The 27,302-nt window shown below is 41.4% G+C and overlaps 1 protein-coding gene across 1 annotated transcript; it reads right to left on the bottom strand.

The window, feature by feature from the left end:
• LOC308079530 (peroxisome proliferator-activated receptor alpha-like) lies at positions 1-27,207 on the bottom strand. Its single transcript, XM_080421081.1, has 8 exons — positions 27,086-27,207; positions 18,390-18,688; positions 15,347-15,510; positions 7,567-7,705; positions 3,678-3,886; positions 2,167-2,427; positions 1,144-1,387; positions 1-262 (listed from the first exon to the last, which is right to left on the bottom strand). Exons 2-8 carry the CDS (start codon positions 18,682-18,684, stop codon positions 18-20), a joined length of 1,557 nt encoding a protein of 518 aa, XP_080277207.1. The 5' UTR covers positions 18,685-18,688; positions 27,086-27,207; the 3' UTR covers positions 1-17.
• Positions 27,208-27,302: the final 95 nt, after the last annotated feature.

The following is a 27,302-nucleotide window of genomic DNA, read 5'->3' as shown; positions in this document are numbered from 1 at the left end:
ACATGTCCCTGTAGACCTCAGTACATGTCCCTGTAGATCTCCTGTAGGAGCGGGTGCAGAGACGTGTCCTCTGTCCTCTTGATGTCCTGGACCAACTGAGCGTGCTCAGTGACCAGCTGGCGCAGGTCGGCCAGCTTCTGCAGCAGCCGGGGGAACAGGAAGGCGCAGTCCGGGTGGTTGGCCAGCAGGTGGAGCCGCAGGGCCTGAACTATGCTTTCCTGGAGACGCTCGATGGGCAGCGTGTCCACCAGGCCAGGGCGGTCTGGGGGAGGGGGGGGGGGGGGGGGGGGGATAAAATTAGAAGGTGCAAGAGACCAGTGGTTCTCAACCTGTGGGCCGGTCCCCACATGATTTCAGGGGGTCCCCAGATGACAGTGAAGTGATAATGTAAGACCTTTTTGATACCAGAAAAAAAAGAAAAGAAAAAAGACCATTGCTGCATCAAAGTAATCAACAAACTATATAGATAAGAACTGGTCAAACATTGGTCAAATTGACAGATAATATAAGAAAGAGGCAAACATTTTGAAAATAGCAGATCTACAACCTCACAACGCCTCGCATTGCGAGGCCTTGTGAGCTTGTAGATCTGCTATTTTCACAACATTTATCTGTGGAACCAAGTCAAACTAAATGTAATGCCTCAACTCCTTCAATTCCAAGTGCTTGTCAGGGTGGGGGGTCCCCAGTTCAAATATGATTATTTTGGGGGGTTGCAGCCTAAAAACGTTGAGAACCACTGCATATAGACCACCGTTTCTCAATGTCTGAGTCTGGGGCCACCAAGCAGTCCAAATGGGTCTGCAACTCAGAGTGTACAAATGGAACCAAATGGACCCTTAAGGGTCTGCAACTCAGCGAGTACAAATGGAACCAAATGGACCCTTACGGCCCCAACTCCAGCCAGAAACAAGCAGCTGAAAAACCTTCAGAAGACAGACATATATATATATATATATATATATATATATATATATATATATATATATATATATATAGCCATGACTTAGCTCAGTGTTTGTTTAGGCTACAACCTTGAAGGACCTTAACACATTTTTTTTATTTTTATGAAAATGATGAAATATCCCCTCTTTTAAATTCCAACAATCCACCAGCAGCTCTTGCGTCCGTCCAGGCTCTTACCTCCGCAGCAGATGATGGCGGCCACGAACAGCGCCAGGTCGCTGTCGTCCAGCTCCAGGCTGTTGAAGCGCGTGGCGAAGCGGAACTTGGGCTCCATCATGTCGCTGAGCGGCCGCCGGAGGCTCTTCAGGAACTCCCGCGTGATGAAGCCGCCGCCGCGCGCCACCAGGAGGCCGTCCTTGTTCATGCAGGACGCCAGCAGGGTGAAGAGGGCCTCGTACACGCCGTACTTCAACAGCGTCACCTGCACGTTCAAGTACAAAAGTAATGGTATCAAAATGTACTTAAAGTAGAAAGTAGAAAGTACTCCTTATGCAGAATGTCCCATTTCAAGTTTTCAAATGTATACAAATATTTTTTAAATAGCAGATCTGCAAGCTCAATGTGTCGCATGACAAATGGAATGGAATTCAAAATGTACTTAAAGTACCAAAAGTAAAAGTACTCATTATGCAGAATGTCCCATTTCACAGGTTTTCAAGTGTATAAATTGTATAAAAATCCTTTGAAAATAGCAGATCTACAAGCTCACAATGCGTCGCATCGTAACGCATTGTGAGCTTGTAGATCTGTTAGTGTATGTTTTGTAATAATAATCATAATCTACAAAGTAACTAAAGTCAAATAATTGTAGTGGAGTAAAAGTACAATATTTGTCTCTGAGATGTAGTGGAGTAGAAGTAAAAGTACTGGAAATTGGAAATACTCAATGAAAGTACAAATACCTCCAAATTTAAATGTAGTTCGTTACTTTCCACCACTGGTCACCTGCGGTGCACGGCATGTAGGCACCGAGTGCCGCACTATGAGCTTGTAGACGATTTTTTTTTTAAATGTGTGCAAACCTTTTGAATATAATTTTTTTTTTTTGAAGAGAACATTTGTAACTCAAATCTTTGCTTCTGGGGGGGTCCCTGGAACAAAATATTTTTGAGATGAGGGTCCGCGGCAAAATACATATCATTTTGGGGGTCCTTGACATGAAAAAGTTTGAGAACCACTCCACTATATATATGTATATACCTGATCATTCAGGTCCAGGTCCTGGAACCCCGGCACAGCCTTGGCGAACTCCGTCAGCTCAGTGACCGTCTCCACAGACGTGCTCTGGCAGCAGTGGAAGAGCCGGGCCTCCGCCTCTCTGTCCCCCCCGGGCCCCCCCACCAGGGGGTCTCCCTCGGCCTGCTGGTCTTCGGCGGGGCGCCACTCACACCCGTGCAGCACGTGTACGGCCAGGGTCCTCTCTGCCTGCTGGAACGTCTCCATGTCGTGGATGACGAAGGGCTGCGAGCAAACCAATCAATTTGATCAATTATAAAACGTATTATGTTTCTTTTTGCACATTTTTTTTCACTATGAATTGAGTACAAAGGACCCCAATGGAAACAAGCCAATGGCTTTCTTGGGTTTTTTAATTCCTATTAGCCGACCTTGTATTGAACTGTACCTTCATGTGCTTTTTTCTGCAAACTTCTAATAAAGTATTTAATCAATCAATCAATCAATCAATCAATCAATCAATCAATCAATCAATCAATCAAAAGATTATTTAATTAAACCAGAGGTTCGGGCCTACGTCGGGGCTTTGTCAGAGTACCCGGTTGTACCCGTCTCTGTCCCTTTTGTGCCCACATATGGAGATCCCTGATGTCATTAGTATATGCCCATACCCTCTATATTGGCATGCCCATATATGGGCATATTGGTTGGATACTAGATATGCCTGTATGCCCATATATGGACATATCGTTTGGTTTTGCCGTTCTGGACAACCGCCTATCTGATCGACTCGGTGGCGGGGCACCACAGTCCCTCGAGTACCAAGTGGGTCGGTCCCATACAGTATATGCACATGACCATATATGTGCATGGTGTTCGGATCTGTGGCTCTGGACAACCGGATCTCCATATTTGCCTGTATATGGGCATATCAGGTTTGTTTATGGTTATGTCTGAGTCATAGTGACATGCCTATATATGGGCGTATCGGGTATGTTTATGGTTATGTCTGAGTCAGAGTGACGGGGCCGGCCGTGGTCAGCCGGCCGGACCTCCCTTAAGCCATTAACTCCTTGGGTGCCAAAACCGGGAATCTCCGGTTTTGCAAAGACGCACGTTGAGTGCCATAACCGGAGATTTCCGTAAAATTGTTTTCTTCCTTTTTTTTCACAAGGGGCGGGCTAGCGCAACTTTGGAATCACCCACGGTGCCTCTTAAATGGAAGGGACAGATGGATCACCGTGCCAAAAAAAACTCCCTTCTGTCTATCTCCTTGATAAAAACCTCCAGATATCCTTAACTTTTTACAGTGGTGAAAACGAGCCATTTTCGATGCGGGATCACTCCGCAATGGCGACTATTTTTTAAATAGCCAAAGAAATCTGAAAATGACAGAGATGCGTTCCCGGTCTTAATGGATCAAGCCAGTTTTAATATAGGATTCTCAATTATCACTAAGTGTTCTGAATGGGTTAGTTGGATGAATTTGCTGCACCCCTAAATGGAAGGGTTTTCACTGTGCGTACAGTACGTACGGGCGTGCTGGTCTTTCCGCTGAGGATGAGGCGAGCCTTGGCCTTGTTCATGTTGAAGTTCTTCTGGTAGGCCTCGTGGATCTGTCTCACCAGGCTCCTGTGCCGGCCCTGGTCCAGGGACCCCCCCGCTGACTCCAGGACCCCCGCCGTCTGGCTCTCCGCCTTCAGCTTCAGCCTCTCCGACTGTGGCATCCGCCCGAAGCGGATAGCTGGAGGGGTCGGCACACAGATACATCATGTTTCAAAACACATAATAATACAAAATATATATTTTTCTATGAGCTTCAGGGCAGGCATACATACTACTAGTCAACCAGTAGGTGTCCTACTTCCAACCACTGCAGATGTACAAGTTATATTGTATTAACATATTCTACCACACTGAGTGGTTCAAATAAGATTTGATTCATCAACCCATTAGACCTGAGGCCGATTCCACAAAATGTCTTCTAAAACAGTTTTCTGAGAATACTCATTATATCAGTGGTTGGTTCTCAAACTTTTTCATGTCAAGGACCCCCAAAATGATATGCATTTGGCCACAGACCCCCATCTCAAAATATGTTGTTCCAGGGACCCCCCAGAAGCAAAGATTTGAGTTACAAATGTTTGCTTGAAAAATGTATATTCAAAGATTTGCACGAATTTTCAAGATTAAAAAAAAATAGCAGATCTGCAAGCTCGCACTCTGCCGCGCTACGAGCTTGTAGATCTGCTATTTTTGAAAAGCCAAAGAAATTGAAAATGACACAGATGTTTTCCCAGTCTAAATAGGTTAAAAGAAGTTCCGGATTGCCGCTTTAAGAGCTTCAGCCTGCAGAAAAAGGTGAAACTCAAGATTCCCTCAACTAGCAAAAAGAAGTAGGCCATGGAAAGCAACTAATAGATTGTAAACTTCACCAGCGGTATTCTACACGCCACTGAGGACTTTAGAAATAGAAGAGGGCATCTGAATGATGTTTGTTTACCTGCCAGACAAGTGGCAGACAAGCCCATGGTTAAAATAGCAGCTATAGTGTTCAACTTCAACAACTCTTAGTTACTGTACATCAGTGGTGTAAAGTAACTAAGTACATTTACTCAAGTACTGTACTTAAGTACAATTCTGTGGTTTAATTGAAACCTTTATTTATTCTCGAAAAGAGCATTGAGGTTCACCCTCATTTGCAATGCTGTCGAGATTACAGAACAAGATTAAGATTACAACAGTACATTCTACAATTCAACAATACAACAATACACAATGTATACAAACAATACACACACACACACACACACACACACACACACACAAACAATACACACACTTTTACTTTACTGGAATATTTCCAATTTTCAATACTTTTACTTCTACTCCATTACATCTCAGAGGCAAATATTGTACTTTTTACTCCACTACAATTATTTGAAAACCTTAGTTACTAGTTACTTTGTAGATTTGGATTATTATTACAAAACATACATTACCCACTTCAGCATTATATACATTTCGGCCATTTGAAAATCTACAAGCTCACAATGCGTCGCGATGAGACGCATTGTGAGCTTATAGATCGGCTATTGATTGGGATATCAAATGGCATATTCTGCATAATGAGTACTTTCTACTTTTGGTACTTTAAATACATTTTGATACCAATACTTTTGTGCTTTTCTTTTGTAATTTCTACATGGCAGTATTGATACTTTTACTTAAGTACAAAATGTCACTTCTTGTGGGGACATTTGGACACACACACACACACACACACACACACACACACACACACACACACACACACACACACACACACACACACACACACACACACACACACACACACACACACACACACACACACACACACACACACACACACACACACACACAGTGACTTGTCTTCCTATAGACTGAGGTCAGTGGGTTTACCCAGTCCGAGGGGGAAGCATGCTGTCCTGTACAGCGGGCGGCCATCTTGGCGAACCCGCTGACCTTGTGGCAGTCATTACAGATAACAGCACCAGATGTGGAGCTACAGTATAAGGGCCTGTGCTCTCTCAAAAGCCAGCCGGGTCCAACGCGGTCGTTCCTGGACATGTGTCATTTTAAGATTTCTTTGGGCAGAGTGCCACGCTATATGAGCTTGTAGATCTGCTTTTTTTTTTTATCGTGAACATTGTGCAAATCTTCGAATATATATTTTTTGTGAACATTTGCTAAATATTTTGTTCCAGGCACCCCCGAGCAAAGATTTTAGTTAAAAATGTTGTTACCGAAAATATATGTATTCAAAGACTTGCACACATTTTCACGATTAAAAAAAAAATTGCAGATCTACAAGCTCATACAGTAGCGCCGCGCTATGAGCTTGTAGATCTGCTATTTTTGAATAGCCCAAAAAATCTAAAATGACACAGATGCGTTCCCGGTTAAAAAAAACAACCCGGTCAAAGTAAACGTGTTGACCTCGCTCTGTACATGGCACAAGACGTATATATTGTCGGAAAAGAAGCTGTGGCCTCTATTCTGCAAACTATTCTGCAAACTATTCTGCAAACTATTCTGCAAACTATTCTGCAAACTGTAGCTCAATGCTTGAAGAGTAACTAAAAGCGTTCACAGCAAAATCTCAAAGTTAATTTATACATTTTACAACTCTGAGAGTAAATATGTAACCAAGTGGACCCGTAATTACCATTGAGGATTGTGCTGTGTAACTCTTTCTAAAGCAATGCATGCACCTTGTGACGGATGTGTGGTTTCTGTGTCACACGAGATGGTTGTGGTTAGGACTCCATGACTCATAAACACGACACATACATTATACAGAACTACAACCTGTGTATACATAACTGTGACATACTTCCATACACACAAATATGTTATGGCTGAGCACTGCGTGACCTTAAAACTATACCAGTGAAACCACTCCTCAGACACAGGACTTTATGTGAGACATGAGCTTTGCAGCAATAATTAGAGGAACCGTTTATGTCTCATACAATTACAATACAGTGCCTTGAATTTATGAGTTCAAACTTTATTGGTGCGTGGAATGCGTGTGAATGTTGCAACTCATATAGGTCAAAATCTAGTCTCATTTCCTCCTCTGTATCGTGTCTTTGCACACATGTCTATTTCATAAAGGGTCCAATTGGTTGGGGTGCTGGAAGTAGATTTGGACCCTATCTCTTTATGTCTAGCTGCATTTTGAACCAGTGTTTTTGTCAAAGTGGGGTCCGGGGCGGGGACCCCCAGTAGCACAATGTGAGCTTGTAGATGTATGTAAATGTACATACATTGCTTACAGCTTGTAAATGTATAAAGGGCTGAAGTGGTTTCTGTATGTTTGGTCACAGGCAATTTTTAGGGGGGGGGCATGGGTGGCACTTGCCCCCCCTGGTGGTGGCCGGCCGATTAAAAAAAAAAACATTTAACTTTTTTTTTAAATATATTTTTTTGTCAATATTTGGCAAGTAAATGCAGAATATATGCCATATTCAGGTTCATATATGTGGATATATAGGAAATATATGTCTCTTCTATGTCCAATTTTATATGTCACATATTGATAAACATATATGTTGCATATATAAAAACATATATGTTATATTAACCTATGTTCATATATTTAATTTGCCCCCCCCTGGTGGCAGAGGCAAAAAATGTGTTTGGTGATAATAATGAAAATCTACAAAGTAACTAGTAACTAAAGTTGTCAAATAATTTTGGTGGAGTAAAAGTATAATATTTGCCTCTGAGATGTAGTGCAGTAGGAGTAAAAGTACTGACATTTTGAAATACTCCAGTAAAGTAAAAAAAATACCTCAAAATTGTACTCAAGTACAGTGCTTAAGTAAATGTACTTGGTTACTTTTACACCACTGGTTGTGAGGAGTGCAGGTTTACCGTTGTGAGACATGCCCGCTGACAGACACTTGTGGAAGCGACAGTACTGGCACTTGTTGCGGTTCTTCTTTTGGATCTTGCAGCTGCGCTCACACTTGTCGTAGTCCAGCTTCAGCCTGATGGTTCTCCTGAAGAATCCCTGGTGGACAGAGACAGAGATATGATAAGAGTATGTTACAAAGCAGTGGTTTTCAACCTTTTTCATGCCAAGGACCCCTAAATTGATATACATTTGGCCCGCGGACCCCCGTCTGAAAATGTTTTGTTCCAGGGACCCCCAGAAGCAAAGATTTGAGTTAAAAATATGCACACTTTTCCAAGATTAAAAAAAAAATCGCAGATCTACAAGCTCATAGTGCGGCACTCGGTGCCGCGCTATGAGCTTGTATATCTGCTATTTTTGAATAGCCAAAGCTAAGTGGTTAAAATGATTGTGACGCTATGTTAACTAATTTAGCTGGGGACCCCCTGGTACCCCCCCAAGGACCACTGGTGGTCCCCGACCACTGGTTACTGTTATAAAGAACAGATTGCAACGACAACACACACAGCCAGCTCATGACCACCAGCCATGGCCAATGTTGGTGGCGGCAGATACGTTTGTCTTCTCCCACTCGCCCTTGGTGGCTATGCTATTTTACCCTCTTAACCCATTAAGACCGGGAACGCATCTGTGTGTCATTTTTTTTATTTATTTGGGCTATTCAGAAATAGCAGATCTACCATGCTATGAGCTTGTAGATGTGCTATTTTTGAAAAATCGTGAGATTTGTGCAAATCTTGCACACATTTTCACAATTTAAAAATAAATTGCAGATCTACAGGCTCATAGTGCACCTTGTAGATCTGCTATTTTTGAATAAACAAAGACATCTTGACACACAGATGTGTTACCGGTCTTAATGGGTTAAACCCTACATACTTGTAGTTGAGAGTCTATACCAGGTCACCTACTGTTTCCCCTGCTACACCAAAACTCTTCAAATAGCCAATCTACAGTGAGTTTGAAGATCTGCAATTTCTGCCAAATGTTCGCCCCTGAACAGGGGCGTTAGGGTTCAAGTGAATAAATCTAGTTGCTGAGTGAAGTAATAATACGGACACACAGAATGCTTAGCATTTCTCCCACTACTTTGCTTGTGGATTCCACAAAGTATCTGACAAAGGTCGCCATTATATTTATGGCCATGAGGTTAACCCATTTAGACCGGGAAAGAATGTCAATTTTAGATTTCTTTGGGCTACTCAAAAATAGCAGATAGGCAAGCTCATAGTGCTGCGCTATGAGCTTGTAGATGTGCATTTTTGTTTTTTAAATAATGACATTTTTTTTTGCTAATCTTTTAATATATATTTCACATTTCTTAACTCAAAACTTTGCTTCTGGGGGATTCTACGAATCTCTTCTAAATCCTAACAGTTTTTTGAAAACCCCCAAAGTGATATGTATTTGGCCGCGGACCCCCATCTCAAAATATTTTGTTCCAGGGACCCCCATGAAGCAAAGATTTGAGTAATAAATGTTCGCTTTAAAAAATATATAAAAATGTATTTGCATTTCACGATAAAAAAAAAAATACACAGTGGTTACACAGATGCGTTCCCGGTGTGAACGGGTTAATGTTGAAACACACCAGAGTTCCCATGATGTCCTGTAAAGGTTGGTAGAGGCACGCTACTGCGATGCAGCACCGAGCGGTTCTTCTGACAAACGTTGGGAGGCTCATATGGGTCGTCCATCAAATGGAGCTGACACACACACACAGAGAGACTTTATGGAGCTTTTGTTGTTTATTTCCCCTTTGTTTCTTCTTATGCCACAGCGTGTGGTGGGTTTCGTGGGTATAAGGACCCGACCCCGCTGTAAGCCTGCTGGATATGGCACGGCCCAGAACCTTTTGATGGCCAAAAACATAAACTCCAGTCCCATGTGATAGTCATCAACAATGCATGACAGCTAGGGACTAAAAAACAGATGTGTGTATTTATGCGTCTGTGTGTTGTTGAACGTGCGTGCTACGTATGTGTGTGCGTGCTGTGTGTGTGCGTGTGTGCGTGTGTGTGTGTGTGTGTGTATGTGTGTATAAATCCCAACTGGTACTTATGTATTTTTGTTATATTAACCCATTAAGACCTGAAGCCAATTCTACAAATGTCTTCTAAATCCCAACAGTATTCTGAAAAAAACTTGTGTTTCATGTCATACTTTTTCATGTCAAGGACCCCCAAAATGATATGTATTTGGCCGCCGACCCCCATCTCAAAATATTTTGTTCCAGGGACCCCCCAGAAGCAAAGATTTGAGTTAAAAATGTTCGCTTTAAAACGATATATTCAAAGGTTTGCACACATTTTCATGATTTTTCAAAAATAGCAGATCTACAAGCTCGTAGCGCGGCACTCGGTGCCGCGCTATGAGCTTGTAGATCTGCTATTTTTGAATAGCCAAAGACTAAAATAATGCTTTTTTAGCTCAAATCAAAAAGTGACACAGATGCGTTCAAGGTCTCAATGGGTTAATAGTTAAGTTATTTCCTTATTGGGTTTTTATCACATTTTAATGTTGTATTATTATTACAATACTGGGTGTCACACTAGCTCTCTCAGTTAGCCCTATAGAGATAGGTCTGTCACGATCACAAATTTAAGTCGACGATTAATTGTCACTCAAATAATTTGCGATTAACGATTGTGCGTTTGACGTTGAACATTGGAACATAATATGAAGCCTTTTAGGCTTGGTAATAAAAAAATGCACAGGGTAGATATGACAAATAACTGAAATATACAAAGAAATTATTGACATATTTAATAATTCCATGTAAAGAAAATCTGCTATTTCTGCTTTTTTTATATTTAAAAATGTGTGAACAATTTTCAAAATGGAAACGATTATGCAAAAACAATTGCCATTATCTCAAATAATTGCAAATAATTAGACAATTATGTGATACTTGTGACAGGCCTACCTAGAGCTTGAGCTTACACACACGCGCGCACACGCGCACACGCACACACACACACACACACACACACACACACACACACACACACACACACACACAACTGTACATAAAGTGATAGTGCCAACACTGTTGGCGCTCCGTTCTGCAACAGAGGGGCGAGGTGTTTGCCGATGAAAGACGGCCGTCACTCCGGCACGCACGGTGGAAACGGGTTTTGTAACTTTGTGAGATCTTATGTGACGCATAATGTGTTGCACAAGCCACAGCAGCGGGTGAATTTATGGCGAGACACATGCATGTGAGCCTGCATGTAGGGGGGGGGGCTAGCAGACTGACTTGCGGCCCTGTCATGTAACAAGAGTGTCAAACATGCACTCGGTCAATGGTGCGAATTATTTTGCATTCGTCACGCCGAGTGGAAACACGTCATACTAATGTTGGAGCCCTGTGGGCAGCTGCTGGTCTGCATTTTACGCACACGCACGTGCACGCACACACACAGTGGTGGGAAAATACTCACATTTGTTACTTAAGTAAAAGTGTCAATACTGCAATGCAGAATTACTCTGTTACAAGTACAATTCTGGAATAAAAAAATTACTTGAGTAAAAGTACAAAAGTATTGCTATCAAAATATACTTTAAGTACAAAAGTAAAAGTTTGCATTTTGCAGAATGTCCCATTTCAAGTTTTCAAGTGTATACAAATCTTTTGAAAATAGCCGATCTACAAGCTCGCATCGCGTCGCATTGTGAGCGTGTAGATCGGCTATTTTCAAATGGCTGAAATGTATATAGGACTGAAGTGGTTAATGTATGTTTTGTAATGATAGTCAAAATCTACAAATTAACTAGTAAAAAAAGTTTTTAAATAATTGTAGTGGAGTAAAAGTACAATATTTGCCTCTGAGATGTAGAGGAGTACGTAAGTAAAAATATTGAAAATTGGAAATAGTCCAGTAAAGTAAAAATACCAAAACATTTTACTTAAGTACAGTACTTGAGTAAATGTACTTAGTTACTTTACACCACTGCACACTAGGGGTGTGCCGATATATCGACCCGCGATATATCGCGATACGTTTTCGTGACGATATGTATCGTTTTGGGGGGAAAAAATATCGTTTTGATATTTTTTTTTTACAATAATAATAATCAGGCATGCAAACAGCCCTGAGGTGAAAAGGGTGACAACATGTTGTTGTTTTTTGGGTCAGGTGTCACACTATTGCCCTATTTGGATTCAAAACGGCTATTGTAGCTGAAAAGCTACAAGTTTGCGTCTGAATAATGCAAAAACAGAATTATTTGTTTGCATTTTTTCTCCCCCATATATTTTCATAATAAAAAAGTTGTATACAAATAAAAATCGTATCGAAATCGTATCGAAGTTGTGAGCCAAATATCGTATCGTATCGTTTGGTGAAATTAGTGTATCGGCACACCCCTACTGCACACACACACAGACAGACCTGTGACGCTCGGCCATGAGCAAAGCAATAATATCATGGTCAGAGGATTACAAACAACGCCACTGCCTTTCAAGGATCTTTGCGTAAATCTTTTACCTGCTGCTATCAATATGTAATCTATGTATAAATAATATATATGTAATCTATATGTTCAAACTTTAAATACAATGTACAAGTTTTGAAAAATTGTAGCATTCTCATCCATCTGACCACGTCCTTCCATCTGTCTGATCTCTATCTCCCCTCTCTACCCCCCCCCCCCCCTCCCCTCCCCTCCCCTCCCTGTCTCCTATAGGCTGAGGTTCCGGTACATCCAGAACACTGAGAGGTTCCAGAGATTCTCTCCAGCTGGACTCCTCAGGGCCGGAGGGGACAGAGTTCCAAGGGGGGGGGGGGGTCGGGGGTGATTATGCAAAGACACAGAAATGGAGGAAGAACCCACGGTAGCCAATGAAACGGCTCGATTCTCCATCCGCCTATAACTACACATGTGTAACTTCATGTCCTCTAGCTGCCAGCACTTGTTTAAGATGACCACGCACACACACACACACACACACACACACACACACACACACACACACACACACACACACACACACACACACACACACACACACACACACACACACACACACACACACACACACACACACACACACACACACACACACACACACACACACACACACACACAAATCTGAAAATATTTTGTGCCAGGGACCCCCAAAAGAGAAGATTTGTGTTCTTAAAAACTTAAAATTCATAGTACTGTATAAAATAGGGTTAAAGTGGTTAAACGGTTCATCATTTTGCTGGGGAGACCCCCGGCCGGAACTCACTCAAGGACCCCTTGAGTGCCGCGCTATGAGCTATGAGCAAAAATTTGCAAATATTTGAATATATATTTTTTACGATTTTTTTACTCAAATCTTTGCTTCTGGGGGTCCCTGGAACTATATATTTTGAGATGGAGGTCCGTGGCCAAATACATATCAATTTGAGGGTTCTTGACATGGAAAAGTTTGAGCCCCATTGAATATAGCAACATGAGTTTAATATATATATATATGAGTTTAATATATATATATATATATATATATATATATATATATATATATATATATATATATATATATATATATATATATTCAAAGATTTGCACAAAGGTGCCGCGCTATGAGCTTGTGTATCTGCTATTTTTAGCCAAAGAAATCTAAAATGACAGAGATGCGCTCCCGGTCTTAAAGGGTTAAGACTATTGTGGCACTACTGCACATCATTACTGTCAGGTGGAGACCTTGTATGTCCAACAAGCATTCATTTTCACCAAATAAAAACATTTACATCAAAAAGACAAACGTGTTCTAATGGATCGAAGCGTCTACTTTAGTCACAAACTCTAATGCTTTTCATTGACTTTCAACCTGGCATCCCTATTTTGGCAAGTGTTATGGGTCGTATCATTGGGTCTTATCATGCGTGTGTGTGTGTGTGTGTGTGTGTGTGTGTGTGTGTGTGTGTGTGTGTGTGTGTGTGTGTGTGTGTGTGTGTGTGTGTGGCACATGCACATGCACATGCACATGCACATGCACATGCACATGCACATGCACATGCACATGCACATGCACGTTTGGTAGAGGTCAGGCTGTGAGTGCTCACTGTTACTGGATGTTGTGATTAATGTGTGTGTATAATTTGTACACACAAACCGCATGCAAATCATTGCATGCGGGTGTAACCTAAAAGAGTGTAGTCAGGTCACTATTCATGCATTTATCCGAGTGTGTGTGTGCGTGTGTGCGTGTGTGCGTGCGTGCGTGCGTGTGTGCCCGCGAGCGCACGTGTGTGTGTGTGTGTGTGTGTGTGTGTGTGTGTGTGTGTATATGTTACAGGGAAAATGGCATTCCAGGGAAATTGAAAGGGGTACGCTTGTTTTCATGCCCCTCATGCAATTCTGTAGAATCAACGCTAGAGGGCAATGCAAGCCAGACATGAGCCCCACACCACACACGCACGCATGCACAAACCAGCACGCACACACGCATGCGCACACGCGCGCGTGTACACACATACACACACACACACACACACACACACACACACACACACACACACTCTCCAGGGGGCGGGCCTGGCGGGCTATGTTAGTGCAGTGAGTGGCACTTGGGGCAAACGCAGTCCCCACACAACATCATTTACGATTCTGTGCCTATCGGTACATAACTCGGACGGCGCTTAAGTCGACTAGCAGACCATCGGCAGGTCGTCGCGGGCACTCGCGCCTGGAGGCGCTCGGGCGCGACTCCTCTGCCTCAAGGTCTGCTAAGTCGGAGCGCCTTCCGTCATGGTCCAAAACTATACTTTATCAGCGAAAAAAAAGTAGTCCGCGGTTGTTTGAAAAAGTAATGTCCCAAGCTGGAGTCAAACCCCGGCTCCCAGTGGTAGTGGGTGGGGAGTCCAATGATTATCGAAGTGCGCCACTGAGGCTTGTACTAGTGGTGCAAGTAACAAAGTAGATTTACTCAAGTACAATTTTGAGGTATTCGTACTTTACTTGAGTATTTCTCTCATATTATCCATTTTATTTTCAGCGTTTCCCTAGCGTAGCTTCCTGGTTAGTATGTTGTTGTTGTGGTCGTCGTCCTCGCATCAAAGCCCCGCCTCGCAGCACCACCCCGTGCCTATAAAACAAGCGCTCCCCTGTCAATTTCCCTGGAATGCCATTTTCCCTGTGACATATACATACAGTGCATGATGTGTGTGTGAACAAAGTATTTATATATATACATGAGCTGACGTCACTCTGGCCAGGCGCTGTGCCAAGCGGGTGAGAGTTGACATGTCAACTCAGTCGTCAAAACACACTTCCCTCCTCACATGATGCGGCTGCCGCATACCTCGCTATAAGGCCGCACGAATAGGCGATCTACAAGCTCACAGTGTGTCGCAATAGCGACGCACTGTGAGCTTGCAGATCGCCTATTTCCGCCGCACGACACACCCGCGCACAACAAAGGATAAATCAGGGCTTAACTTTCCACTCGCCTCAATGTCAGGCAACTTCATGAGTGTACCGTGTGTGTGTGTGTGCGTGTGCGTGTGCGTGTGCGTGTGCGTGTGTGTGTGTGAAAAGGCTCCAGTACATCCGGCCCACCCACATGTCCCCTTTTGGTCCGCTCTAGTCAAGACAGGAGTTATGTACTGAATGTGAACAACAGACTAACAGTCTGAAGTATAGTCTGTTTGGTGGAGAGACACCTTTAGGCATTAGTTGTTGCACAATGCTGTACCGGTGCCGCTGCATCATGCTAACATTAGCATTAGCTAATTCATGTCTCACCTTGCAGCCCTCGCAGGCGTGGACCCCGTAGTGGAACCCAGAGGCCTTGTCCGAACACACCTTGCACTCCAGGCTCAGGGGGCTCTTCAGGGTCTCCTCGGGGCCTGGGGTGGGCCCCCCGCAGTTGACCCCTGGCGAGGGACTGGAGGCCGGGGTCAATGGATCTACAGCGGTGGAGGACAGAACATGATTAGGATGAACCCCTAAAAACCAGACCTTTGGCTGAGAGACGTGATGTTATGTTTCACCAGGGGTCAGGGGTCACCGGGGGGGGGGGGGGGGGGGGTCGGGTTATGCCCACCACTTATCTTAACTCATTCAAAAGGCCCAGACTGCAAAGACGATTTGTTTTCAGTGTTTTCACTGTTCTCTAACACACAAGTGAACTATGTTTTCGTTTTGACAAAAGATGCTGTTTTCAGCGTGCCTGCGACAAGGAAAGTTACCTCACGAGTGAAAATGTTTTCCTCTGGCGATCGGCCATGGACACTGTTTGTGTCCACACACGATCCGACAATGGATCTAAATTTTCGGTGACCAGTTGAAAAGGTTATAAAACATGAAAATCACTGGCAGAGGGTGAGTTTATTTTGGCATTGAATGAGTTAACAGTCTGACAAGACTTCCTGATGCCATATAATGCTGCTTTGAAAAGTCATAACCCTTTACTTTGGGGTTTTTATTTTTATACTGTGCAACACTTTGGTCAACCTTGTTTGTTTTCAAATGTGCACTATAAATAAAATGGACTTGACTTGACATATTGGACGCTATGTTGGAAAACAAAAGTCCTCATTCCTTACTCTGTACCTATAATATATTGTGCATCTGCTGAACACATTTTGTTAATTGCATGTTTTTGTCCGTAATTAGTTTTGTCCGAGGTACAGCAGGTGTCGCACTGACTCTTACTCCTCGCTCCTTTTGGCCGGCCCGACAAGATGCTCTTTGGAGGAGGAATTTGTGTTCAGGCCTGGCGTTCTTCCCTGTGCCCCAGTTCACCGGAGCGAGTTGCATAACCAACTCATACAGACGGGAGGAATTTGGGTCGATGTGTCTTTCTAAAATTACAGGAGGCGACTGGCGTTTGGAGTGTTGTGCTGGGGGGAATGCACAGAGGCTGTTAGAGGGGCATGCAACTACGGCTGGGCAATTAACCAGAAACATATCGAAACCCACATTTAGAACCAATAACCCACTTAATCTTGCTCATGTAGGTTAATCGAATAATCGAAAAAAATCTGTTTTCTTTATGTTTTGTTTTTTTAACTCATATAGTGCCAATGACGTCTTTTGACGGCCGTTTTCAGTGTGCCATTAGTGCCAATGACACCTAAAAAAAAAAAAAACTTTCAAAAAAAAATTTTTAATTTTTTTTTTTTTTTTTTTGTTATTTTTTTTCCTTTTTAATCTCAAAGGAACTAGGAGAAAACGATTTTCAAAAAGTTAATTCTCCATCCACTTCAATGTTAAAAAAAAAACGGATAATTTTTTTTCTCCGTTTGATCCATAATGCCTTTGGCATATGGACCAACAAGCTTGAAATAAGCTGGCAGTGAATGAGTTAATAACCCCTGTATTATACTTGTTGTACAATGGTGGCATGCACAAACTGTGAAGCCTATCTACAAGCTCACAACGTGAACGCACGCACGTCTGAGACTCAAGACATGAGCTTGTTGCAACAACAAAAACAAAAGACCAAAAATACATGAGACAACAGAAAAGGCCATTTCTTCTGTTTTAACAAAAACATATAATTGAATAGCATTTATTAACCCATTAAGGTCTGAGGTTCCGATTCTACAAATGTCTTCTGAATCCTAACAGTTTTTTGAAAAAACGTGGTTCTCAAACTTTTTCATGTCAAGGACAGCAAAATGATGTTGGCCACAGACCCCCATCTCAAAATATTTAGTTCCAGGGACCCCCCAGAAGCAAAGATTTGAGTTTCAAATGTTCGCTTTAAAACAATATATATTCCAAGATTTGCACACATTTTCACAATTTCTCAAAAATAGCAGATCTACAAGCTTGAGCTATGAGCTTGTATATCTGCTATTTTTGAATAGCCAAAGTGTAAAATAATGCACAGACACAGATGCGTTCCAGGTCTTAATTGGTTAATAGGAACTCTGGGAATAGAAATGTGAGTGTATTAATTTGTGCAATACTTATGGCTTATTGGCCCGGACGGCTAGGGTAGCGGTCCGGGCACCTAGCCTGACAGCGCGTTGCGGGTTCGAATCCCGATCCCGACGACCTTTGCTGCGTGTCACTCCCTATCTCTCTCGCCCCATTTCCTGTCAGACTATACTGTATACTATCTAATAAAGGCCCCAAAAATATCTTTTAAAAAATACATACTGTACTTATGGCGTTGCCTTTGCTGTTATACAGAATAAAAAATAATTAGAGCTCTTGTAGTAAATTCTGTAGGACGTGGTCATTCAAAGTGTATCGTGATACGTATCGCATCGTGAGCAGTGGTGTAAAGTAACTAAGTACTCACGTACTGTACTTAAGTACAACTTTGAGGTATTTCTACTTTACTGGAGTATTTCCAATTTTCTGTACTTTTACTTCTACTCCACCACATCTCAGAGACAAATATTGTGCTTTTACTCCACTACAATTATTTGAACACTTTCATTACTAGTTACTTTGTACATTTTGATTATTACTACAAAACATACAGTCTATGCTTCAGCCCTATATACTTTTTGGCCATTTTAAAATAGCCGATCTACAGTACAAGCTCACAATGCGTCGCGAAGCGACGCATTGTGAGCTTGTAGATCAGCTATTTTCCAAAGATTTTTATTCATTTGAAAACTTGTGAAATGGGACATTCTACACAATGAGTACTTTTACTTTTGGTACTTTAACTACATTTTGATACCAATAATTTTGTACTTTTACTCAAGTACATTTTTAATTCCGGACTTTTCACTTGTAACAGAGTATTTCTACATTGCAGTATTGATACTTTTACTTAAAATATCTGAGTACTTTTTCCACCACTGCCTATAATACTACTCACCCAGGCTGAGGGAGCCCTCGGACCCGGAGCCGGCGCTCTGGTAGTCGGGGTCGGGGAACATGAAGGGTCCCATCACCAGCGTCTCGTCCCCTATGGAGCACGATATGTCGTCCAGGTCCTCCATCAGGTCTCCGCAGAGCGGGCTGTCCAGCAGGCTGGAATCCCCCAGAGGGGTCGGAGGGGTGTAGGGGACGCAGTCCCCCCCCCCCGGGCATGTCTGCCATGATGTTGGGGGACCTCCGGGGGGGTTGGGGCCAGGACGGGGGGCCGGCAGGGACGCCCCCTCCTCGCTCATCAGACTGGGGTGTGGTAGAAGAGATTAAGGAGGATGCCGGGGAATGGAGAAGACAGGAGGATGGAGAGAAAAGGGGGGACAGTAGTGGTAAAAAAAAACCATCAGAATACACTATACCAGTGTTGATTTAGTCGACTAAAACTATGACAAAAAATGCTCGTCGTCTACCTTTTTTCACTGACGAAAACTAAACAAAAACTAAGCTATGATGACTAAAACTAAGACTAAATATATTGGCAGTTTCATCAACAAATAAAAACTAGACTAAAATGTTAGGGAGGGACTCTAGTGGAGAAGAGATCGAGTAGAACTAAAAGACAAGTCATTTCATGTTTGGTTGTGCTCAGGTGTTGCACTCTGAAAATAGCAGATCTACAAGCTCTAAGATCAGCCATTACTGGCACTGCCCAAATAAATGTTTGTTTGTCTAAACTTTTATACTATAATCTTATGATGGGCGCGTTCGGATATATGCACCGAGAATGTGCCCAATTTTCTGAGTGCACTGGCGGTGACGTCATAGAGCGCACTGAGTTCTTCTGATTTACGAATGACCAGTGGGGCAGCGTTGCGCTTTTCAGCCTGAAGGTAAACAAACTTTTCTGAAAAGCAACATGGCAGAAGCCGGCGCCGCAAACAACATAAGCATCATTTCCCTGGTGACAAACGCAGCAGTTATCTATATATTATAGATTATTTCCTCCGCCATTTTTCACCGCCGGGGAGCGCTCGAGACGAGACGCACTGGAAAAAACTGCTTCTGAGGTAGGTTATCCTGAGTGTTACTTTAACAACTTAAACACTATATCTCTGCTGTCGGGCAGAAACCAGCTAACTCCAAAATGTTCATTTTTCAGGAAATGACAAAAACAAAACAAAAAGTGGAGTTAGGAGGTTTTGTTCATCATTGATAAGAACAGCTGAATGGACCTCCAAGCTCACAATGAGGTTGGAGGTCAAAAGGGGGTGGAGCCTGGAGTCTAACTCCACCCCCCTTTGGTGGAGTTAGCTGGTTTAGCAGAAAGTTTGAGGATCCAATAGAGTTAGCTGGTTTTGTCAGAAGCACTTTTTAGTCTTTTCATTGGTTCAATATTTTTTTTACCAACACACAGACGTAAAGGGTGTTCAATAGCACTGATTTATGGAAAAAAAATGCAAAAGTGGAAAAATGGAGTTGGCTGGTTCCTGCCGGACAGCAACGATATCTGCTATTTTTGAATAGCCAAAGTATAAGATAATGGTTAAAGTGGTTCAAATCGAAAATTACATATGTGTCTTAAACACTATACTTTGTTGCATGAGAATTGTGAAATAGCTAAAATGGCCAATCGGACCTTGACATGAAAAGGTTTGAGCACCACTGATATTATAGCAACATGTTAGTGTTTCAGAAAACTGTTAGGATTTAGAAGACTATGTAGAATCGTATCTCAGGTCTTAAGTTAAACCAGAGAGAAAAAAATAGAAAAAATTATCTGGGGGTCCATGGCTTAATAATGCATATGAAAATGTGAAATGAAAAATAAAAAGAGTCACTGATATACAGAAACACTCAAGTCCCAGAGTCCTTACATAACCCAATCAATGCAGTACATCAACTCTATCCTAAATGCAGACATTCCACTGGGGGGGGGGGGGAAGAGAGAGAGAGAGAGAGAGAGAGAGAGAGAGAGAGAGAGAGAGAGAGAGAGAGAGAGAGAGAGAGAGCTATATGTTTGCACAGCTGCCTACATCTGGAAGCTGGGGTGTAGATAACATGGACAATTTTGCCTCTTGATATTCTTGACTGACTGAACACATCGCCTATGTACACATCGGCAGCATGCATTAGACAGAAATGCCTCAGAGCAGTGGTTCTCAAACTTTTTCATGTCAAGGATGTCAAATGAAATGTATTTGGCTGCGACCCCCCCCCCCCCCCGTGCCAGGGATTTTTCTTAAATAGCTGATATACAAGCTCAAAATATGAGGGACTAGTGGAGAAGAGATCCAGTAGAACTAAAAGGCAAGTCCTTTTATGTTTGGTTGCGCTCGGGTTTTGTGCTCTGAAAATAGCCGATCTACAAGCTCACAACGCGTCGCGCTGATGTGAGCTTGTACTGTAGATCGGCTATTTTCAGCATGCAACCAAGTGTAAAATCAGCCATTAAGACGCCATCAAGGCACTGCCAAAATGGTATTATGATATTTAGTCTAGAAAAAGTCTCTAGAAAAAGTTGTTCATGCCTTCATCTTCTCGCGTTTAGACTACGGTAATTCTCTCTACACCTGCCTCTCAAATATATCCATCCACAGCCTTCAGCTGGTTCAAAATGCTGCGTCCCGTCTTTTAACTAGTACAATTTTTTATTATCATATCACACCCATTTTAGCATCCCTCCATTGGCTCCCATGAGTTCAGAATCAGTTACAAAATCTTTTAAACCACACTCACTACTTGTAAGGCCAGGCTAGGTCTTGCCCCAGCCTATATCTCGGACCTACTCCTCCCCATGTGCCTACACGTAGTCTGAGATCCTCAAACCAAGCACTCCTGGACATTCCAAAAGGTCTGTTAAAGGAGAATACCGGACAAATTAAGTGTTGTCTTTGATGTCTCGTTACTCACCGACCGACGTGAAAAGTGGCGTTCTTTTTTTCCATAGATTCCCCTGTCGTCATTTTTTAAACCCCCTCCGTTGTCATAATGGGAGCGCGTGGGTTAGGGAGATTCGTCTATTATAAACGACGCAAAGTTGTATTTTTCTCTACTGCTAGTCATTGTGGAGTCTCATGATAGTCAAACATGCGTTGAAAATTCCTGCGAGGCCACCGTTAATGGCGAACGACTTAACACTGGTTGCTTGTTTCCAGAACCTGGCAACACGAGTTGCCAGGTTCTGGAAAGAAACAAGCATCCGAGGAGCACTTTTTCTAGTTCTTCATTTTCTTTGTTTTGTGTGTTTTCTTTTGCTGTTTTCTTTGTAAAGCACTTTGTAACCCAGTTTTGAGAGGTGCTATATAAATAAAGTTGTATTATTATTATTATTATTATTATCATTATTATTATTATTATTATTATTAGTCGACTAAAACTAGACAAAAAATAAAACATTTCAGATGACTAAAATTAAATGGAATTTTATTCAAAAGACTAATAACTAAAACTGAATCAAAATTTGCTGTCAAAATCAACCCTGGCATGCATGCGGTACAGCGGTTGTCTAACTGGTTCTGCCTAGCAACACAATGTCCCCCCCAGCAGACTGACTCAACACAGCCAAATCATTTCACACCTCACAGTTAAAGGAATTCACTACCAGCGAGGAACGCAGCAGTACAGAGTGTTGCTGTATAAAGCTGTCACCATTACATATTTAAGTTGACGATTATTTGTCACTCAAATAAGTGCGATTAACGATTTAATTGCGTGTTTGGCATCAAATATTGGAACTGACGCCTTTTAGGCTTCTTAATATAAAGTTGCACGGGCAGATATGACAAATAATAACTAAAATATACAAAGAAATTATTGACATATTTAATAATTACATTAGAAATAGCTGATCACCAAGCTTACAACACGTCACAAAGTGTAATTTTTTACATTCTTTTTTTTTGTACACACTGTCAGAGTGTGCTAGATCAACCCTGGGGATGTTGCTGTGTACTTTGCCTTACGTGCGCTCGTAAAAAATACAAATAAAAACTATAAAAAAAAGATTAGGATGGACCGTTGAGGAAGGAAAAGGGCTGTGTTACTATGTTCAGACACTCTCCCCGGACATTGTCTTGTAAATCTCAGTGGAACCATAAACCCACACAGACAGTTTTATCTGTGGCCAACAGGAGGGCAGGAAGCCATGAGGGAGCGACTGAGGACAACAGACCAAGGGCCCAGCATTGGCCTTTGAAATTGAGTCTAAATAGGAAGTGAGTTCAAGTGACAGTTCAAATGAATGGCCTGTAGTTTCGCTGTTTTACCCCTGCTGGTGTCAGAAATAAATTTTCTCCATTCAAGTGGGTGGTTTTTTGACGAACTTTAGACTTGATTTTCTTACCTTAATAAACATTGTCATAAATACTATATGCCTCCAGTCGCTAGTTTAAAGTCTTCTTTCAATCATCATTATATGCGTTTTGGTAAATTATGGTCCCATTTATTTTAAAATTGACGATAAAGAAGGGTATGCTCTAGGAGGGGCGGGATGATTTGATTGACAAGCTACACAACCAATAGCATTCATTCCCCGCCCCCACACTTGATTGACAAGCTACCCAACCAATACTGGTCTGGGTGGTTGCATTGCGCAGGATATGACGCGATATAGAAAGATGGCGGAGTTGAAATTCCTGAACAATCGGCTTCATTTACGGTCTGTAGAAACCAATGGCGTCGCTTTGTCCATTCTTTTTTACAGTCTATGCAACAGACCCAACTCTATGCACACTAGCATTCAAAATGTGTAATCACCCTGAAATGTTAATAATCCTACTATCCTACAATAAAACTATAAACTATGAAATGAGGAAACCTTTAGGCCTGTCACAATTATTACATAATCGTCTAATCTCCACGATTATTTGAGATATTTGAGATTATACAATTATTTTTGCATAATCGTCATAATCGTTTCCATGTTGAAAGATTTTCACACATTTTCAAATATTAAATAAAGCAGAAATGATCTACAGTACAAGCTTACAACGCGTCACTTCGTGCTATAGCTGATCTACAAGCTGTTGCTGATCTACTAGCTTGTAGCTGATCTACAAGCTTACAACGCGTCACGTCGTGCTATAGCTGATCTACAAGCTGTTGCTGATCTACAAGCTGTAGCTGATCTACAAGCTTGTGATGACCAGTGGCATGATAAGGGAGCAAGGAATCCTGTTGGCACCAGCCCACAGAACCCATCATGATAGAGTGACATAACAGGGACTTTCATGTAGTTAATCTCCTCAGTGGATCTTAAAATTGATTGAATCTGATTTCTAACTTTTCCCGAATAATTGGTAAAACACTAAGATTTTAATGATAATATAATATATAAATACATATGTTTAAAAAAAGCCTTGAAACTCAATCTATTGATTGTTAAAATAAACATGCCCTGAAAATGCAAGCAGCCCCCCATCTGACCACATCACACAGCTACCATGTTCTGTGGTCAGATGGCTGGGTCTTATACTAATGCCTGCAGTAAAGTCTATTCTATTCTATCTGATCCAGGTACAGCTATTTTGGCCCAACGTTCAACGTCATACGGAACCTCCACCTGTAGCTCTCACAAGCCAACAACACAACTCCAGTTTAGACCGGGAAAGTATCTGTGTCATTTTAGATTTCTTTGGCTATTCAAAAATAGCAGATCTACAAGCTTGCTATGAGCTTTTTTTTTTTTATCATGAAAATCTGTGCAAATCTTTGAATATACATATTCTTTTAAAGCGAACATTGTAACTCAAATCGCTTCTGGGGGGATTCTACAAATGTCTTCTAAATCCTAACAGTTTTTAGAAAAACTTGTTTCTATATCAGTGGTTCTCAAACCTTTTCATGTCAAGGATGCATTTGGCCGCGTACCCCCAATCTCAAAATATTTTGTTCCAGGGACCCCCAGAAGCAAGGATTTGAGTTACAAATGTTCGCTTTAAAAATAATCTATATTCAAAGATTTGCACAAAATGTTCACGAAATAGCAGATCTACAAGCTCATAGCTTATAGCCAAAGCATAAAATAATGGTTGAAGTGGTTACACAGATGCGTACCCGGTTATAAGGGTTAATCTCGCTCTCTCTCTTCATCAATGTGAAGATTCTAACATGTAGGCGGTTTTAGGTAGGCTATGGATTGGGGCTTTATTATGAGGTATTGTGGGGACTTCTGTTTTTATTGTTGCTGACACCAAGTTCTACACAGTGAGGAACTTGTAATGTCAGCAAAAACATTAAGTGGAAGTACAGTAGTACACTGTCTGGCAGGGAGGTCTTATATCATACATCAGGCCTTTATATCAGGGGTCTTCAACAGGGGGTCCGGGACCCCTAGGGGGTCCTCAGAGTTACTACAGGGGGTCCGCCAAATCTTTGTGTGATAGGATTTTTTTTTTACATTAACAACTTGAACCCTAGCTTCCCTTTTCTGAGAAGAACTTTAGCCAAAAATAGCAGATCTACAAGCTCACAAAGCCTTGCAGCGTGAGGCGTTGTGAGCTTGTAGATCTGCTATTTTTGGCTAAGAGGTATAGGTGTAGAGGGGAAAAAAAGCAGACCTAATTTAAAAAAAAAAGTTATATAGAGGGGGTCCCTGCTTCATCTCTCTCTTAGCTAGGGGGTCCCTGGCCTGAAAACATTGAAGACCCCTGCTCTATATAGTAGCACTTGGAAATGGAAAAGAAAGAATTAGAGCAGAACACGTGGGGATGAAAAGGAAAGCAAATAGATTCTAAATGGAAATGTCCCACTGCCAGCACTAGAGCTTTTTATGACAAAAACAGGTGTAGGCAAGGAACACAGTCAAATCCTTAGTGTTAACTTCACCCTTTAACAGCGGGAAAGCATCTGTGTCATTTTTTTATTTCTTTGGGCTATTGAAAAATAGCAGATATACAAGCTCTATGAGCTTGTAGATCTGCAATGTTTTGGGGTAAATCATGAAAATGTGTGCAAATCTTTGAACATATATATATATAAGCGGACATTTTTTACTCATATCTTTGCTTCTGGGAATTCTACAAATGTCTCCTAAATCCAGTTTTCTGAAAAAAACTATGTTGCTAATCAGTGGTTCTCAAACCACTGAGGGACCCCCAAAAAGGAGCCCCAAAATGATATGTATTTGTCCACGGACCCCCACCCCATCTCAACATATTTTGTTCAAGGGACCCCAGAAGCAAAGATTTGAGTTAAAAATGTATATGTATTCAAAGATTTGCACACATTTTCACTATTTCTTTTTCAAAAATAGCCAAAGTATAAACGAATGGTTAAAGTGGATACACAGATGCGCACATTTGAAACAAGCTATTGCGGCTTTTATGAGCGATCCATTTTAGCTGACCTTGTATTGTAAACTGTGCTTCCATGTGCCTTTTCTCTGCAAATCTTATAAATAAAGTATTCAATCAATCAATCAATCAATCAATCCCGGTTTTAATGGGTTAAGCATTTTATGTCTCTGATTGTGTTACAAATGGAACCAAATGGACCCTTATCAACACTCTGAATTCCACAGTGGAGCTCAGAGAGGAGAACAATGGGAGGTGCATTCAGGTCAAGTTCTGATGCTAGAAAAATGTAATGGAGAGTTTTTTATTCTACCCCAGTGGTGGAAAAAATACTCACATTTTGTACTTAAGTAAAAGTATCAATACTGCAAATGTAGAAATACTCTGTTACAAGTAAAAGTCCGGAATTCAAAATTTACTTGAGTTAAGGTATACAAGTATTGGTATCAAAATACTTAAAGTACAAAAGTAAAAGTACTCATTGTGCAGAATGTCCCATTTCACTTTTAAATGTATACACATTTATAAAAAATCATTTGAAAATAGCAGATCGGCTATTTTCAAATGGCTGAAATGTATACAGAGCTGGCTGAAGTGGTTAATGTATGTTTTGTAATAATAATCAAAATCTGCAAAGTAACTAATAACTAAAGTTTTCAAATAATTGCAGTGGAGTAAAAGTACAATATTTGCCTCTGAGATGTAGTGGAGTATAAGTAAAAGTACTGAAATTTGGAAATACACCAGTCAAGTAAAAATACCTCAAAATTGTACTTAAGTACAGTACTTGAGTAAATGTACTTAGTTACTTTACACCACTGCTAAACATGCATTATAGCACCACCAGTGAAACCAGCGAACACACTGGACATGAATAAATAAACTTCAAAACAAGGAGAAGTCAACTTAAAACAAAGCCTATTATAATAACAATAACTCATAAAAATGAAAATATTTAGACAAACATGGATCAATAAAACACTGTTAAATAAACTGTGGAAAAGTGAGTTAAACCTGGTCAAATCCTCTCACATAATCACTATTACATAACATTGTTTTGAAATAATTGTGTGTGTGTGTGTGTGTGTGTGTGTGTGTGTGTGTGTGTGTGTGTGTGTGTGTGTGTGTGTGTGTGTGTGTGTGGATACCAGTGGTGGAAAAAGTACTAAAATGTTTTACTTAAGTAAAAGCATCTAGAAGTACAAAGTAAGACAAGCAAAGTCCGGAATTCAAAATGTACTTGAGTAAAAGTACAAAAGTATTGTTATCAAAATGTACTTAAAGTACCAAACTTAAAGTACTAAAATGTTTAGACAACTGTATAGACTTGTATAGTATAGACAACTGGAAATACTACTTGAGTAAATGTACTTAGTTACTTTACAACACTGGTAGATATTAGTAGGCTTACCTGCAATGATCACTGTCCAGACTCCAGATGTGAGTCAGGTATAAGTGTGTGTGGTGTTGTCAGTCAGACAGACAGTCATCATGTGTGTGTGTGTTCTTCTTGTTATATTATTTCTAATGTAATATTAATAATATAATTCCCTGTAGACACAGAGTCTCCTCAGATCAGCAGCACATATTATATAACCTACTAGAGCACAGCCTCCCATTCTGTCAAC

This window comes from Gymnoscopelus braueri (assembly GCF_963280865.1).
Source record: "Gymnoscopelus braueri genome assembly, chromosome: 23".
NCBI lineage: Eukaryota > Metazoa > Chordata > Actinopteri > Myctophiformes > Myctophidae > Gymnoscopelus > Gymnoscopelus braueri.
Note: the sequence above shows the minus strand (reverse complement) of the source record. Positions and strands in the feature narration are given on the sequence as shown.